Source organism: Trichogramma pretiosum, unplaced genomic scaffold, assembly GCF_000599845.2.
Source record: "Trichogramma pretiosum strain Unisexual culture from Peru unplaced genomic scaffold, Tpre_2.0 scaffold74, whole genome shotgun sequence".
NCBI classification, from domain to species: domain Eukaryota; kingdom Metazoa; phylum Arthropoda; class Insecta; order Hymenoptera; family Trichogrammatidae; genus Trichogramma; species Trichogramma pretiosum.
The window spans coordinates 346,130-362,960 of NW_019641708.1; the positions used below are offsets into that span (position 1 = coordinate 346,130).

A 16,831-nucleotide genomic window follows, 5' to 3' on the forward strand; every position below is an offset into this window, starting at 1 on the left:
ACACCAGGATCAGAAAATTAAAAAACGCACGAAATGCAACAATTTTAATTGAATGAAGTTAAATTATTATATCATTTTATATTAATAAGATTAAATTTTACTCTTGATAAGATTAACGCTTTCTTAGTGCTGCGTGAAAGTGAGTGAAAAAAATTAGCACAGACTCGTGTAGACTGGGTTTTAATGCATTACATCTTTAATCGTATCTTTAATGTTTCAGTTATAATTTGTACAAATGAGTAATCACGTATGTGGGCCAGAATAGTTGCGCTACTAATGCGAAGTCATTCATAATAAAAACTGCATATTTCTGATAATTAATGCGATGCTACGCGTACTTACGACTAACACCTTAAATGGACAAAGTGCAGCAAGCTAAAAGCTATTTACGGTCTGGTTTGCGTTGGGAGGTAGAGAGATAATTTCCCGCTTAAAAATAGTCTCTTCGGGCTTTTCATAGATTCTCGACTGCTTTATGTTCTTACACAAATATGGTCATACTTTTTAGGGTTGCCTCGAAAATAATGAATTCCTTCAAAATAAGTCAAAGCAAGCTAATATTCATGAATTACAATTCCAGGATGGGAGTCTTCGGGTTTTATGAAAATTGATTGAGGAGGAGAAATGAAAAAAAGGTACAATCTATATAAACCCCATATTTTATTTAAAAAAGGATTTACAAGTTTTTATAAGTATCAACGGCGTTATTCATAAATAATAACGCTTGGAACAAGAATATCACACAGTCAAATAAAATGGACTTGAAATATACGTTAATCATTTCAGTAAAAAAAAAATCAACTAAAAAATTGGCAATTATGATTAAGTAAAATATTTTTCTCCATTTTAATAACTAAAAGTATTAAATGCCATAAGACTATTTCCGTCAGCGATATCATTTTGAATCAACATCTTTAAAATTAGCTAATATTTTCAATTGTATGTTTAGAGAGCTGAGAGAGATTACAAAGCTATACTTGTGATGTTTCATTGTTTTTTCTTCTTTTTTATGAACTTATTCAATTCAACGATCGTTGAAAGCTTCCTTTCAAACGTTTCTTTGGTAAAACTAATTTACACGCTCATTGATCTTCTGTTTAAAATGTTGTTGGTCGCGCAAAATGTGATGATGTCAGATTGTATAGTAGAAATATTCATGCCTTACAACAAAAAAATTATATAAAAATCGTTAATTGTAACAGTAATGATATGTATCATAACAATCATTACATTTGATGAAGACGACGACGAGAGTTGGTGATCATGATTTTCAGTTATTGAAATTAGCAGTATAAATAATTATAATGATAAAAATAATGATATAATGATGATAATAATAAAGCGGTGATGATAATATACAAGTATAATAATAAAATGTCATCGTAATCTTTTTCGTCACAATTATTGCATTTATGGAGTAGAAGAAAATAACATCATCAATAAAATGTAATATCGAAAATACAAACTTATGAAATTGCACGAGGACTAAATGCAACTTTTAATCGTCAGTCCTCAACGTAAGTACTTGGAAAGTAAAGTTTAACTTAAGTACGATGCGATAGTCAAAAGTAATGAATCAACTGGAGGACTATTTGAGTTTAAGTATTTTTTTTGCTTGTTTTTTTTTTCAAGTCCGCGAATTGCGCATAATTTCATCTCAATGATGAAGTTACTTATCACTATAAACTAATATCAGATCATAAGATATGATTAACAAAATAATTTCAACTGTGCGTTTCTACGATATAATACTTACAAATAACATTTTTTTTTAATAAACTAATATAAATGCCCTCGAAATCATATACGTTGAAATTCATCAATGTCAGTCTAAAGTAGAAGTTTTAATTATTTCAAGGGCATAATAATAATTATAATGATAATAATAATAATAAATATAATAATAATAATAATAATTGTGCCTATCTTTGTCTGTGCGAATACTTTTTAGTCAATACTTAAATTGCATAACGATTATGAAATAAGTAAAAAATTTGGTCGTCATTGAATAGAGACTAATTTAATTCATATACAAGTCCATTCTTGCATTCTTAGGTAGAACTCACTTGAACACATATAGCCAATCTATATAATATAATTTTTTCTGCTTTTTTCAGGAATCGAGATCGACTCCCTTTTTATTTGGTATATCGAAGCTAATAATTAAGTACTCCTTTTTCAGTGCAAGTACTCTGTTCTATTACGTGATTCATCCAACTTTTGTAGTTGTTTTTTTATTTTTTTGAGATACACAAAAATTGTCGTGCAACGTGTTCGTCGCAGCGAAGGACCGAAACAATATCATCATCTTTTTTCTTTTGTCATTCTCGTAACACCTCTCATGGACACTAATAAATAAATAATTCATCTTAATCATACGCTTCATTACGGTATAACGTGATGATCTAAATTGTATTCAAATATAATACACAATTATGTACATTTGAAAAACACATCGTGGCCCTGCACGCGACAGGGCGCGCACGTTGTATACCAAAAAAAAATGTACGCAAAAAGAAATCTCATATATCATGCCTTTTCGTTTTGCCTCTCTCCCGCAACCGTTCACTCGCGTCATTCAGGATTCGTATTTAAAAACTTGATTATTACATATCTCTGCGTGTGTGTGTATACTTATCATTTATATAATCGATAAAATCATCAATATAATATTTGTTTAAATTTTTTTTTTTGTATCCTCGCTTCTAATTTATACATGTATAATATTTTTTCTTCGTAAGATTTTTGTCACATTGATGTGGTCTTTGGTTTTTTCCTACAAAAAATATAATATCCTTAACAAGTTATACAAGGTCGTGTGATTCTGTATTATTTTTCTTTATCTTCTCCCAGCCGCGCTTAGAAAGTCTTAATTGGGCTCGAATGAACCCGTCGATAAAAAAAAAATTCATTTATTTACAGTATAATATTTTCTTTCTTATCGCTCGCGATCGTGTTTGCCGCGCGCGCGAACACTCGTGTCGCGAGTCGCAGTGGAAGTGTATTCGACACGGCTCCTTCCTATAATTTATTTTCAGGTTACTTTGTATCCCACTTAAAATATATACGAGGGCCCTTTAGCTCTGCTCCTTTTCCTTTCTTTTCTTTTTTTAATATTTATTTTCAGATTACTTGGTAATCCACTTTTAAAATATGTATGCAAGTTTTGAAATCGTACGAGCGCTACTTGTCATTTTTCGAATGCAATACCCTGCATGCAGAGCATGTATATTGCGCTCTCCCCGCGTGCGTATTACGTGAGTAATCGATACAGATATGTGCCTCAGATAAAGTCAAGGTTTTCGCAAACTTCTAATTGGTTATATAGCTGCATACGACTATTTTCTCGAATTCTTAATTTTACTCGACTTTTGCGCTATCGCTCGCGCTTTAATGAGTAATGACCCTCTCTCTGTCTCTGTCTCGGGAGATTTCCCTCGGATTTGCGCGTGCACACTGTGATTTCTCAAATGCGCTCGAAATAGCTCTCTACGACGACGACGGGTAGTTTCGAGAAAGAAGAGGAGGCTGGGGCTAAATACCTATACGTGTGTGCGTGTGTCCCACTTGCTGTCATGGGAATCTGTTTCATTTCGTCTGTGTTAGCCAAGTGAGAGAGAGACAGACCAAGGGTCACGAGAACAATCAGTGCATGCTTTTTGTACGACGTCGCGTTGGCGAGAGAGGCGCAATATACTTGCCAGCAGGGGACGAATAATGATCGACTGCGATAATTTTTTGCGAAAAGAAATTAATTACGTGTCGCGATGTCCAAAAGGAAGACGAAGCTAAAGAATCTTTGTTCGGTATACGTATATCGTCAATCGATGCGAGCACACGATACAAAATTGAGATAAAAATACGCGAAGCAAGGTCGATATAGCTCACGGACTGGAGCGACGAATAGGAAAAGTTGATAATATTGATAATTGATTTACGAATTCGAATTCAAGCAGTCGTTTCGTTGCAATGTCAACCAATCTCTTGCACTAAAAATTCACTCGTTTGAATAATAAGAAACATTTGTAAATGCCTTCGCTGCTCCAGTCCGACGATAAAACGGTATTATATACGATTTCCTCGTCTTTATACCTTTTTACAACGTACAGCTTCGGTATCTATCTCAGTTTATCGTTCTTCATCGAATGACACAAAGTAAAAGTAAAACAAAGTACACATAAAAAAAGCTTTGGACGATTCGGTGTCATTCGATTTGTGTATACATAAAAAGAAATTGACCTATCTAAATGAACTAATTAACGTCGTCGCCGTGTGTGTGCGCGTATTCGAATGCTCGCATGGTATTGAGTTTATAGAAAAAAATAATTATAATAATAAAAATAAAAACTAGTCGGAGTTTGGAGGATAAGATAACGTAATAAAATCGAGATCAGTACGAGTTTTTTTTGTTCAGTGTGTGTGCGTGCCGCTGCAGCCATCTCTCTATCTATCTATCTATCTATCTGTAAATCTGCACCAGCAGCCCATTTGACACGTGACGAATTTTCTTGGGCTCAGGCGAGGTACAGTTCCGTCGGAGTGCGCTGCTGCTGCAGTTGCAACGACTGATGTTGCTGCTGCTGCTGTGGATGTGGCTGCTGCAGTAGATGATGATGCTGATGCTGCTGCTGATGATGAAGCTGCTGCTGCTGTTGAGGCTTAGTGCAGGCGCTGCCCGTGGGCGAGGCCGCGCTGGCACCGCTGCTGGCACGGGTGGCCGCCAGTGGCGAGCGGCTCGCGACGTCGCTCTGCTGCTCCATGGCTGCTGTGTTGCTGCTGCTGCTCAATCTGTGCTGCAGTTGCTGCTGTTCGAGGCTACCACCGCCGTCGCTTTGTTCGGCTACGATCGCCGACGTCGTCGTCGTCGTCGTCGTCGCCAGCGCGTCAGAGGCTACCGCTGCCGCCGCCGCTGCGTTGTAGTAATAGCTCGAATCTATAGATCGTGCAACGACAACAAAAAAAAGAAGACAGACGTCTTTAGCTATCGATTATTCTCGATCGGCTGCGATGATCGTTATTATGTACGACGATCGTCTGCGGTATAGTGAGTGCTCTCGTTTATTTTATGATTTTTTTTTGTTCTACTATTATTCTCATTTTCACTCGATCTCTTTCGCTCTCGAATTCGCTCGTGTACCCCGCGATATTCTCACAGAAATAAGGACGAGGAGTATAAGTTTGTACATAGGATCGGTGCGATATTCGTTTATTCATCTAGTGTAATACAACAATCGAGGACAATGCAGGAGTGGTACGGATTTAATTGGTCGGGGGTGCATTACTGTCGCGTCATTTTTTTTTTTTTTTTGCCTTGTTTATTCTTATACTCATACTCACTGTTTACTTACTGAGCAACCCGCTAGTCGCTGCCCCATAACCGTAGCCACCGTAGGTCGCGCCCGAGTACTGCGAGTAGGCGGCGCTGTAGGCGTAGTCGCTGGCGCCACCTGTGGTAAAAAACACACACATAAAACATATCGATTAGCGTCATAACGTTGATATCAAGACTTCGTGTTTTATTTTTGATAAAGCGTCTACTTTGTAATTCATCATGTATGAAATGCTCAACATTAATGAAATGACAAAAACTTGTCATTCGAAATGATTTATCGGCTTGTTTTTGGCGATTTTTTTTTTGTTACAGATATCAAGTGCATTTTCAACGACACGAAAATGACGATTCAATTGTTTGAAAAAACATAGATTAGTTTTCGACCGCTTTGAATACGATAATACTACTTTAACCCTTCGCCACTAGATGGCGAGGTACATTTATCTGTAAATCTGCAAGTGACAAAGTAAAGATAATTGTATAAATAACATCGCGTTTTTGGTTTGGTGTCATCGTGTGTATCGATGTTGTCAGATTGTGCGCAGTGACATGGTAATTAAAAAAAATAACCATAAAATATTTTTAAAAACGTGACACTTTTGTTATATCCAGTTCCAATGACCGTCTCAAGTCTAAGAAACTTGGCTAAAGAAGTTTTCTTCAGCCAAAAACCAGCCATAAAATGTTGAGCATTTCTACCAAGAATAAGACCTTTGATCGAAATTAAGGCAACGATTTATACCCATTGATCAATCTATATATGCACGAGGGTCTAAAAATGTGACCATCGCAGTTGTACAAGGGTACATATAGTAAAGAAAAAAAAATGTAAGTCACCCACCCCATCGAAATCGTGTGGCGATTTTCACAGCGACGAAAGAAAAAAAATGCTCGATCACCCGGCTGGCGTTTCGAATCGCGCGAATCGTGTGACCGGTATTCGCTCTCTTTCTATCTCTTTGCCAGGCGTCGTCTAGGCTTTGTACTACCGTATATATATATATATACCGCACCAGCCATTGTGTTCGCGTACTCGCGAGCGCAAAAAGTACATCGCATCGAAGAAGCACAACTATTACAAGGGACATTGCGCGCGCGCGGCTGCAGGTGATAGTGTATTTTATATCATGTTTTATAAAGCGCCTCTCGGTCAGGTTGATATTTTTACTCGAGCGCGAAGAATATAAATAATATATTATGTATATCGACCGTTAGTTAAGAATAAAAACAACGGATATCTTTTTCAATATGTATTGTATTCTAGGCTCCCGAAAAAATTTTTATTTATGATATACTCACCGCTGGCGTAGTGTCCGAAACTCGGCAGCATGCTCGAGTAGGGCGGAATCGCCGCGGCGCCCTGGGCCGGCCCCTGGCTCACCGGCGGCTGGAGCAGCGTCAGGCCCGGCTCGACCACGTTCTGCTGCTGCTGCGTCAAACTCGTGGCGCTGTTACCACCACCGGCACCGGTACTTCCACCGCCACCTCCGGCCGGACTGTCGCTCTGCATGCTGACGGGCGGGCTCTGATCGCCGCCCGGGCCCACGCTCACGTAAGAACCTGGCACGTTGCCGCTCTCGCCTGTGTGTTGACCAGCGACGAAGAGACCAGAGAGAGAGAGAGAGAGAGACGTAACAGATATTACGTTATTTTTTTTTGTCATATTTTATACGTAGGCACTATGATGTGTGTTGTGTGTGTGTCTGTGTGACGTTGTGACAGCCGAACTCACGTTACACGCGACTTATGTTACTTACATCTCGAATCATATTATGTAGTGCAGCATATTTTTTTTTATTATTATTGTTATTATACCAGCGTCATTTTGTGTGTTCACGTATGCACCTACACACGTATCGTCTTGTTTTCTTGAGTATATAGAAATTTTCCGAGTATTTGTTACGTAAATCCAAAGTACTATACGAGTTACATAGATTTTCGCTTCTTTCTGACAGAAAAGCTCCATGTGTGTACTGTGTCAACGATGAATACTTGTGTTGGTAATTTTCTCATTACTCGTACTTGCTTAATTGCGAAAGCATAATGAAAAAGCAGCATCGATCACATGCTACAGTTTTGAGAATTCGTTATAAAACTATATGATTTTTTTCGTATGTTGTGTGGTGTATATATGCTAGAGTGGAAATATATACGACGAGTGAAGGTCAAGGGGGGATCCCATCGAAATGAACAGAAGAGGTGGCCAACTCACCAGTATTATGATAAGGAGACATATTAGCTCCATCCATTGCCTGGCTCAATTTTAGTTCTTGCATTGTCAATGGTGTTAAGGGCGTCAAAGTACCACCTGTCATCAAATAACCATCAAGTTGCTCTGTATTAGGTTGTAATTTTTTTTATTTCTTTTACCGCAATGATTATAATGAACGTTAAGTGAATACAAGTGAGGTGGATGATCTACAGAGATTTTTATATGAAAATGTGTTAATCAATTTTGATTCCCAAATTAATGGATTTATTTTAATAAAATTTGTTAGTTTGTTACGTTAGTATTTCATTCTTAAAACGGCGATTATCGATTCTACTGCCCATCGAAATAAAACTACAAGAACCAATGATCCTAATTTACAAATAGTTTCGCATACATTATCCAATAGAGAAACGTGAGAGATGATTCAGTGCAAATACAAGGCGTATTTGTGTATAATAAATGGAAGAAAAGCAGAAAACCACCGGCGCTGGTATATTATCCCAGTATATAATATAGGCAACGCATCGACGATACGCAATTCCACGTCGAATAGTAGTAGCTAGTAGCCAGAGAGGTAAATTGCTGAGAAAATCTCCTCCAACTCCTTAAAGGCGCAAGTAAGAAGATGGAAATGGATTAGTAGCAGTAGTAGTGGTAGGGGGGTGCTATTAGTGAAAAAGAGTTACGACCAATCTGGAATAGGGATATATACATTACGAAAAGTTAGCTACTTGAGACGGATTTTTTTTTGTTCTCTTTCTCTCTCTCTATTCTGCACGGAAAAGTATCTCGAGGGCCGTGAGAGAGAAGCTTACTTTTTTCTCTCTCTCTCTCTCTTTGGCTCGAGTTGCACACAACACAAATCAGAGGGATGCAAATTAGGTGTACAAATTTCGCAAAGCTCGGCAGCGAACGGCCACAGCGAGAAATTCTCTCTCTTTCTCTGCTACTACTACTACCACTACTACTGTGCGCCAAGACACCGCCACCTCCTTATCCTTCCTCAAACGTCCGAGTTAAAGTACTCTTTGTTCGGTGGTAATACGTGCATTATGGGTTCAAAGTAGATCGTCGTTTAGTCAAAAAAAAAAAAAAAAAAAAAAAAATTGTTACTTTAGAGTGTTTACCTGTGCGCGGGTATGTGTGCGTGTGTTTTTGTGCGTGTGGGCGAAGTAAAAGGGCAATAATAAACAAGGGAAAAATAAAAGAGCAGTGCGGAGAGCAACGCAACGCGCAAAATAGAAAAAGCGCATGGGAGCCAAGCGCGAGCAGCAGTATTACCTCGTTTTACAAGCAAAACGAGCGAGAGAGTGAGAGCCAATTTTTCTCCGCAGTGCGCGATGAAGAAGAAGCGTATAGAATTTACGAGCAATATTTTTATCTTTCTCTCTCTCTCTCTCTCTCTCTCTCTGGCTCGATACGTATATATATTCTCGTTAACTTCGGGCGGTGTTTGCATTTTTTTGCAAATATTATATTCTCTCTCTGTCTGTCTGTTAAATGGCCAATGTTGAAGCGGTAATAGAGCTAGCTGCCAGGCCGTATGCAGTACCGAGTATTCCTTTACATCGTAATATATTCTAAATCACTTGTTGTGTCTGTGTGTGCGCAGCTAAAGGATACGTACTAGAATCGTGGGTACTATACCGATCGCTGGGCCCCTCTCGGTACTGGCCAAAGAGAGACCAACAACAACAACAAAATATATAAAACTGCGCGTGTAAACTGCCCGCCAAATAGCTGAATTTAAAATGCAAAGCGCAAACAGAGAGAGAGAGAATTTGCCTAATAGCCGAGCACACGATGGGCCGGAGGAAGAGAATGCGATGCGGTGTGGCGTATGCGTGAGGAACTTTTCATATCGAGTTCCAAGTATCGAAATCCACGATCGATTGCGATCATTACAGCAGTGCATATAAATAACGTACATATAAATTTGTGCGTGGTGTGGTGAATATCGTGGATATACGTGGCAAACGTGTGTGAAAATCAAACGAACTTTGAGATATACTGACCCAGGGTAGCGGCGATGGGCGGCGTGTAGAGATGCGACGTCTGCGACTGGGTCATGCCCGCGGCGATCGGTCCCAGCGAGTCGTACAGCTCCGAGGCGCTGACCTGACCGCCGGGCGTCGCCGTGCCGAAGCCGCCGTGCTCGTAATACACCGTCGTGCCCTGCTGTTGATTGTTGTTCTGTTGTTGCTGCTGCTGCTGCTGCTGTTGATTATTGTTGCCGGGTCCGTTGCCGGTGCCGTTGCCCCCAGAGCCGCCGTTGCCGGCCGCGTCGCCGAGCTCGTGGAGCAGCTTGTGCTCGTCCTTGATGCTCCATTTCCCGCTCGACCACAGCTGTTGGTGTTGGTTCGATTCGTCCGATGGCGCGAATGGATATGGAAAGAAAGAGAGAGAGAGAGATTAGTAAAGAGGCCTTTAAAAATCGAGCACGCCTCGTATACTTATACAGATATATTATATTGCAATATATGAGAAAAAGAGAGGCACACGCGCATACATAAATAAGGATGCTAAATATGGGCGCGTGTTCGCGTTTATATATAACACAAAGCTGCGCTGCTGCATGCGAGAGGCAGGCGCGAAAGCTGTCGAGCCGAGAGGCGCGCAACTCACATTATAATATGCGCGCACGGCTCATCGTATATAGATATCTCTCTCTCTCTCTTTGTGTATATTATGGTACAACGAGTGCATCGTGTATGGGCCGCGCGCTGCTACTTTTCTTGCGGTTTCGCTCGGAAAAACTCGGCTCTGTGTACAGTCGAGAGAGAGGTAGGATGTGCACGCACGCAGCCATCGCCGCCGCCGCCACCACCTTCTACTGTACATCGTGCTCGTGCGCGCGCGCCAGTGGCTGCAGGTATAAGACACGTCGGGGGCCCCCGCAAACGATAACACGCGGACGAAGCGCAATCTTCCACTTTGATATGAATTTGCTACCAGTACACGCACACACACATTTATACAGAGGAGAGCAGAGCAGCTAAAGCTAAAGCACGCCAGGAGGAGAGCCTCTATTCGTGTGCCGCGTGTACGGCGCTGTGGCGTGACGCGCGTCGACGGCGGCGCATGGGTACATCCACTTTGCGGTCTAACTACTCACCTCCTCATTATTATACGACCGTATACTGCTGCTGCTGCTGCTGCTGCTCGCTCGTGCCACCTGAAGAACTTTTTCCTTTCTGACGCTGCTGCTGCTGCTGCTTTTGCTACTCCTCTATACTACACTCTTTTCCGGCGTAATATGAAAGATAATAATGACCGAAGAAAAAAAATAATAGAGAGAGGAAAAAAAAATAGAAAGGAGATAACGCGCGAAAAATGAACACACACATGTATGCCAGCAACATGGTATACGTCGATTAATGATATGATTATTATTATTATTATTATTATAAATTATAAAATGAGGACGAAATTGCGTTGTTACACTCACATTTGGATATAGCTGATCGCCGTTGTAACTGCTTCTCTGTCGCTTCAAGTCGTCGTCCGAGTGCTCGCACAGGTCCTGCGCCTCGTCTGTGAAAAAAAAAAAAATTGAGCAAATTAGCTTTGCTATACGCTCGAAAGGCCGTTTTTTTCTCCTCTTCGTGGAACTACGAAGCGACGTAAGAGTCATATTTTGTTTAAAAATGAAAAATGAAAAAAAAATGAGATCCCGTAAATATTGCAAATATTACGAAATTTTATACAAAATTTTACTCTTTGAATAAATTTGAATGTATATAGTATAAATTTTGCGTCTCGTCTTTCGAGGGATTCTGACGCTTTTGATGCAATATTCATATACGTAGGTATGTAACAGTAAAGCGTAAATGTATCCCGCAGTCATAAACGCGGGGAATTGTCAAATTTTTTTAAGAGAATAAAAGGTACTATTTTGGAAGATAGTCAATGTTTCTGCTCGTGGAAAGAAAACAACCGAAGAGATATTTCAAACAATTGTCCATTAAAGACATTATGACATTGAATTTTTAATAGCGTTTCAAGAGGCCAGACCAAGTCCAGAAACCTTTGTCGGAGCTATAACAAATAAAATGCCACGCGCCTCATGATACACGCGAAGGTATGTGAGAATATATGAGTTAGGCGCCATGGGGCCAAGGCTGCATCAATGTTTATACTCGATGTGAATGATGTCGTACGCATTCACGGCGTCGTTATTAGAGAAGCTCATTAAGAGGTACACACAAATGGGCATTAAAATATGCGCGTAATTGTATGCCTCGTCTCGATGTTTCGCAAATAGTCGCAGCACAAGAGATAACGCATCGTGCACGATGCCGTTCGGACCGATTGTGGCACCGCGAGGGTTTGTTTATAAACGTGCAATTTCATAAATATCGACGCGAGCCGTTGCTCCGCGCCCAGGGCATATGGAGCGGCTGCGAAATGTCTCAGCGACTTTCGGAGCAGCAGCCACAGCAGCACGTGCCGTACATCGGCTTACGTGTACCGGGTATATATATATACGTATATATATAATATACGGTGAAAAGAGTTGCTGCTGCAGTGTTATATACAGGAGGATGATGCTGCTGCTGCTCCTTCCGCGTATGGTATCGATAGATATAACAGAAAACAATTTTGAGTCTAGTATATAGAAGTTCATTGTTTGAGGCCAGGCCCTTACAATGCAGAATGTCGTTTTAATAAACGTATATACAATATATATACGTAGAGACAGAGAAAGAGACACGGATACATCCGAACTCGTACGTATGTAACGCGGGGCACTTACACACACTCGCATATATATACAGAGAAATGCATATACAGTAGTAGTATAGCAGTCGTGGGTCGGGTGGAATAAATGTGAGCGTCCCGCGTGCAAGTGTATGTCAGGGGCTTGGTCAGTACTCTATATATATACGTAGTAGTAGTAGTCGTCGACGGTACAGAGAGCCACTATATATATACTATATAGGCGCACAACGGACAAACGCCAACTGTTTCGCACAGAGAGTGAGAGAGACAGTCCGTACAGTAGTATGTGTGTGTAGTACATGCGAAAAGTGAGAGGTATGCACACCGCCGCCGCAGCGAATATATATACACACACATCGAGAAAGACAGTCAGCAGCAAGGACGGCTCTATAGAGGCCGACATTTGCGTCGACCGGATATCTCGAATAATTAAATGACCATCGGTACGAGGGTATATATAGGGTACGATAGGATGTGTCCGTATATATATGCACACACATACACACGTGGATATATGCACAATAAGCGCGAATACGTATTATACACGAGGTGGAAGACGAACGGTATATATATGTTATATGGATATGTGAGTGTGTGTTGGATACTCGGGGCGCGCGCCAAGTTTCAAGCCTATATGCCATCCTGCCACTAAATTGCTTTTGGCCTCTCTTTCTCTCTCTCTGTCTCTGCGTATACATATGACTGGATAAATGGATATATTACGGACGAGTTCGGAAAACAACGGAGATTCCACCTACCTCGAGTGCTCGACTGTACACAATGTATTATAAAGGCAGAGCTTTTATAGACACATAAGGTTGAATATGCATGTATACGATGAAGGTCGCGTTTTATCCATCGCGCATAATCCTCGTAACAGTACGAATAAAATATTTTCCCTTTTTTTCTCTTCTCTCTTCTCTATCTCTTTCATTTTTTTTTTACATATTTCTCGTCGCGACGTAGACGCTAGACGGTCGCGTAGGAGGTGTTCCAGAAATGAAACTTGCGCCCGTATATCAGATACAGGTATATACACTCGGCAACAAAATTATCGCAACAAAAAAATTCATCGAAATTTTGTCGATTTTCAAATGCTTCTATCTTGGGCTAGATTTATCGTATCGACACGCTTTTTTTTTTAATTTCTTGGAAATTTTGTCCTCTTTAAATCCATATAAATTAAGATAAGATTTGAGTTAATGTTGAGTTACCAGTAGTATTTGAGCGTGACCCTAAAAATTACTGAAAAAAAATGACTGTTTGAACGTGTACCAGTACACAGTAATTTTCCTATCGAAATCTAACATACACCATCGCAAAGTGCTCTTTTCAACGAGTAATTTAAAAAAAAAAAGACCTCTCTACGATTTTTTTAACGCCCTGTAGGTCGATTTGAAGATACCATTTAAAGTACGTAAAATCCCCCATTTACCTGAAATCAAGACGATTTTCTGGTCATTTTGCGTACATAAACCGTACCTTCAAATCGACCTACAGGGCGTTAAAAAAATCGTAGAGAGGTCTTTTTTTTTTAAATTACTCGTTGAAAAGAGCACTTTGCGATGGTGTATGTTAGATTTCGATAGGAAAATTACTGTGTACTGGTACACGTTCAAACAGTCATTTTTTTTCAGTAATTTTTAGGGTCACGCTCAAATACTACTGGTAACTCAACATTAACTCAAATCTTATCTTAATTTATATGGATTTAAAGAGGACAAAATTTCCAAGAAATTAAAAAAAAAAGCGTGTCGATACGATAAATCTAGCCCAAGATAGAAGCATTTGAAAATCGACAAAATTTCGATGAATTTTTTTGTTGCGATAATTTTGTTGCCGAGTGTATTACGTTGTCTCTCTTTTACCATCTTACTTTCGCGCTCGCGACGACGACGACGACGTTGCGCTGCTCTATTATATTTATATTATTATACACATCGTACACATATACGTACATCTATATGCGCTCTCTTGACTGTGTAATAAGCAACTCCTATATGTATGTATGTGTGCGTCTCTCGAGGGTCGCACATCGCCGTCGGTGACAAACTGTTTTCCGTGACTGATTTGACACGCCGTCACAAAAGCCGAGAGCGAAAGATGAAGAAGAAGAGAAAAAAAACTTTTCATCGCTTCTCTCTCTCTCTTTTATAATATATAATATGTGCGAGCTTATAATGCAGTCGGTATTATATCGTATATACGGAGCACAATTTCGCACGAGCGGGCGCGTACGCACGCACGCACATATAAGAGAGTCGCGTGCGCGCCAGTCGGTATATATATATACGTAGCCTTTTTGGCGCGTACTTTTAGCGGTATAAATATATGCTAGCGCGCGGGGCCTGCACCGACTGCAGCAACAGCAGCAGCAGGCCAGCCGTTGTGTATATATTTTCTCTCTCTCTCTTTCTCTCGATGCGACATAATCGAGGCTCTCTCGAGCGAATTGAGAAGTATATAAACGAATAAAAAAAAAGAAGGGACTAGGTAATAATAATGGAGTGCGTTAGCTCGAAGCAGCGGTATAGCTTATTCGAAAACGGCCGTAAATCGAATAACTCGAGACTGACACAGAGCGAGAGAGAATAAATATATATACAAGCGCTCCCGCATCTTTATTCGAAAGCAATCGAGTCAATGTTAAGCAGCACAATACACGAGTAATAATGGATCGGGAAAGAGAGTTGCGCTGCTGCCTGCCACTGATCTATAAATGTACCTTATACAGCGAGAGAGAGAGAGAGAGAGTAAATTTTGGCTTGCACAAGCAGAGTAGCAGTCAGGGGTGCGAAATGCTGGGACCCGAGAAAGATGTATTACGCTGCAGAGCAGCAGCAGCAGCAGCAGCAGAGGGAGAGAAAAGCAGCAGTAGCAGCACGAGGGGTGACCCCAGTTCTACGCTCGTCGTTCGGTCGGCTCGGCTCGTCGCGCTGCTTTTCTCTCTCTCGCAGATGGAGCTCCCTCGAGCACAACAAACTGCAGCGATTTCTTTCTCTCATTGACTCTCGAGAGCACAGCAGCCCTTGGCCTGTGTGTGTCTGCCTGGGTGTGCTTGTGTTGCCCGGCTCTTCGTCACCTAGATTGCCACACTACACAGCTAGTAGTAGTAGCAGTGGCGGTGATGGTGGTAGTGCCCGAGCCTTAATCGACTTTTCGCCGCATATATATGGTCTCTTTCTCGTATACGTGTATATATATGTATCTGGAGAGCTTTGTGCGCTGCTGGCAAAGAGACATTCTGATGTGTGTCCCGAACAACATAATTTTGTCATCTGTTTCTGCTCTCTCCCGTACTAGTAGTAGTAGTATACAGCCAATATCCTACACTTGGCTAAGCACAGATCGCTGCTCTGCACGATGATGATGTTCAATTCGAGCGGCAGCACTCGGTGTGCTGCTGCCTTATGCTTTCGTTAAAATATCGTCTATATTATATAGACGTTATGTTATATATATAGTGGCCGGTAATGAACTTAACGTCTCTCTTTCTTTCTCTGTCGATCTCGTTTGCAAGTTTACGAGCGAGCGCACGCACATGTGCATTATATACATACACGATCGGTTGCAGAGAGCCCTTTCGGACACTTGCCTCTTTTTTTTTTTTTTCATTATTTTATTAAAATATTCTTTTGAATGAGCGTTGCCCTGCTCGCTCGCGGAGTTGCGCTCGCGATAAACGCGAAATGACTCGTGTATTATATAGCGGAGAGCAAGAGAATACATTACACTAGGCTCGAGTACTTGGTAATTCAAGTGCACCTATTGTATACATCGTTGTGTGTGTGTATAAACATGTAAAAATTTTTACCTACACACACAGACTCGAATAGCAACAGTAGAGTCCATATAGACACGCGAGCGAGCGAGCGAGCGGGCTTGCAGGCAAGTGAAAAAAAAAAGGAGAAAAAAAAAAGAGAGCGTCGTACGTCCGGGAGGTTGAGAGGGGACTCCGAGGCTCGTGTGCAGCGGCAACAACACACATCGGCAGGTGAAACGGCCGCCGCTCGGGCACACTGGAGTTAACGAGGAAGATAGTATAGTGCGCTATGCAACTCGTATACATACAGCAAGGGGCAAGAGTGAAAGAGAGAGAGAGAGAGAGAGCCAAAGCGTCCGTTCGGCCGGAAGAGAGCTCCGCCGAGGCGAGGGAGCAGAGAGGCGCACGGTATAAAGCAGGTGCTCACAGGGCGTTACGCCGCGCGCGCGCGCTCGCAGCGGCATTTCGGGAGAGAGATCGCCCTTTCTTTACTTGCGCGCTCTGCGCTCGTGCGCGCACTGGACTTTTTTCCTCTCTCTCTCTCTCTCTCTCTCTCTCTCTCTCTCTCTGTTTTTGCTTATGTATTTGCAGTCCTGTACAGTGCAGAGTCACGTATTTATATATATATGGTGTACGTACGATGTTGAAGTGTATATTATATACGTACGTAGAGAGAGGGAGACAGGAGCGCATCGGATTTTCTATCTACCGAGACCACAAGAATATATAACATGATATCAGCTCTGCGCGACGACGACGACGAGATGTTGCGTATATACCGTCACGTATTCGTATACGTAAT

At 41.2% G+C, this 16,831-nt stretch overlaps 1 protein-coding gene across 1 annotated transcript in view; it reads right to left on the bottom strand.

The window, feature by feature from the left end:
* Positions 1-2,691: 2,691 nt before the first annotated feature.
* The window catches only part of LOC106659458 (paired box protein Pax-8-like), a 46,513-nt gene continuing 32,373 nt past the window's right edge, over positions 2,692-16,831 (bottom strand). Inside the window, exons 6-13 of the mRNA XM_023463122.1 lie at positions 10,993-11,078; positions 9,560-9,890; positions 7,554-7,640; positions 6,635-6,919; positions 5,349-5,447; positions 4,896-4,933; positions 4,645-4,802; positions 2,692-4,542 (exon numbers count right to left, since the gene is read on the bottom strand). Coding sequence (XP_023318890.1) covers positions 4,515-4,542; positions 4,645-4,802; positions 4,896-4,933; positions 5,349-5,447; positions 6,635-6,919; positions 7,554-7,640; positions 9,560-9,890; positions 10,993-11,078 — 1,112 coding nt within the window. The 3' untranslated portion in view covers positions 2,692-4,514. The remainder of the gene's footprint in view (positions 4,543-4,644; positions 4,803-4,895; positions 4,934-5,348; positions 5,448-6,634; positions 6,920-7,553; positions 7,641-9,559; positions 9,891-10,992; positions 11,079-16,831) is intronic.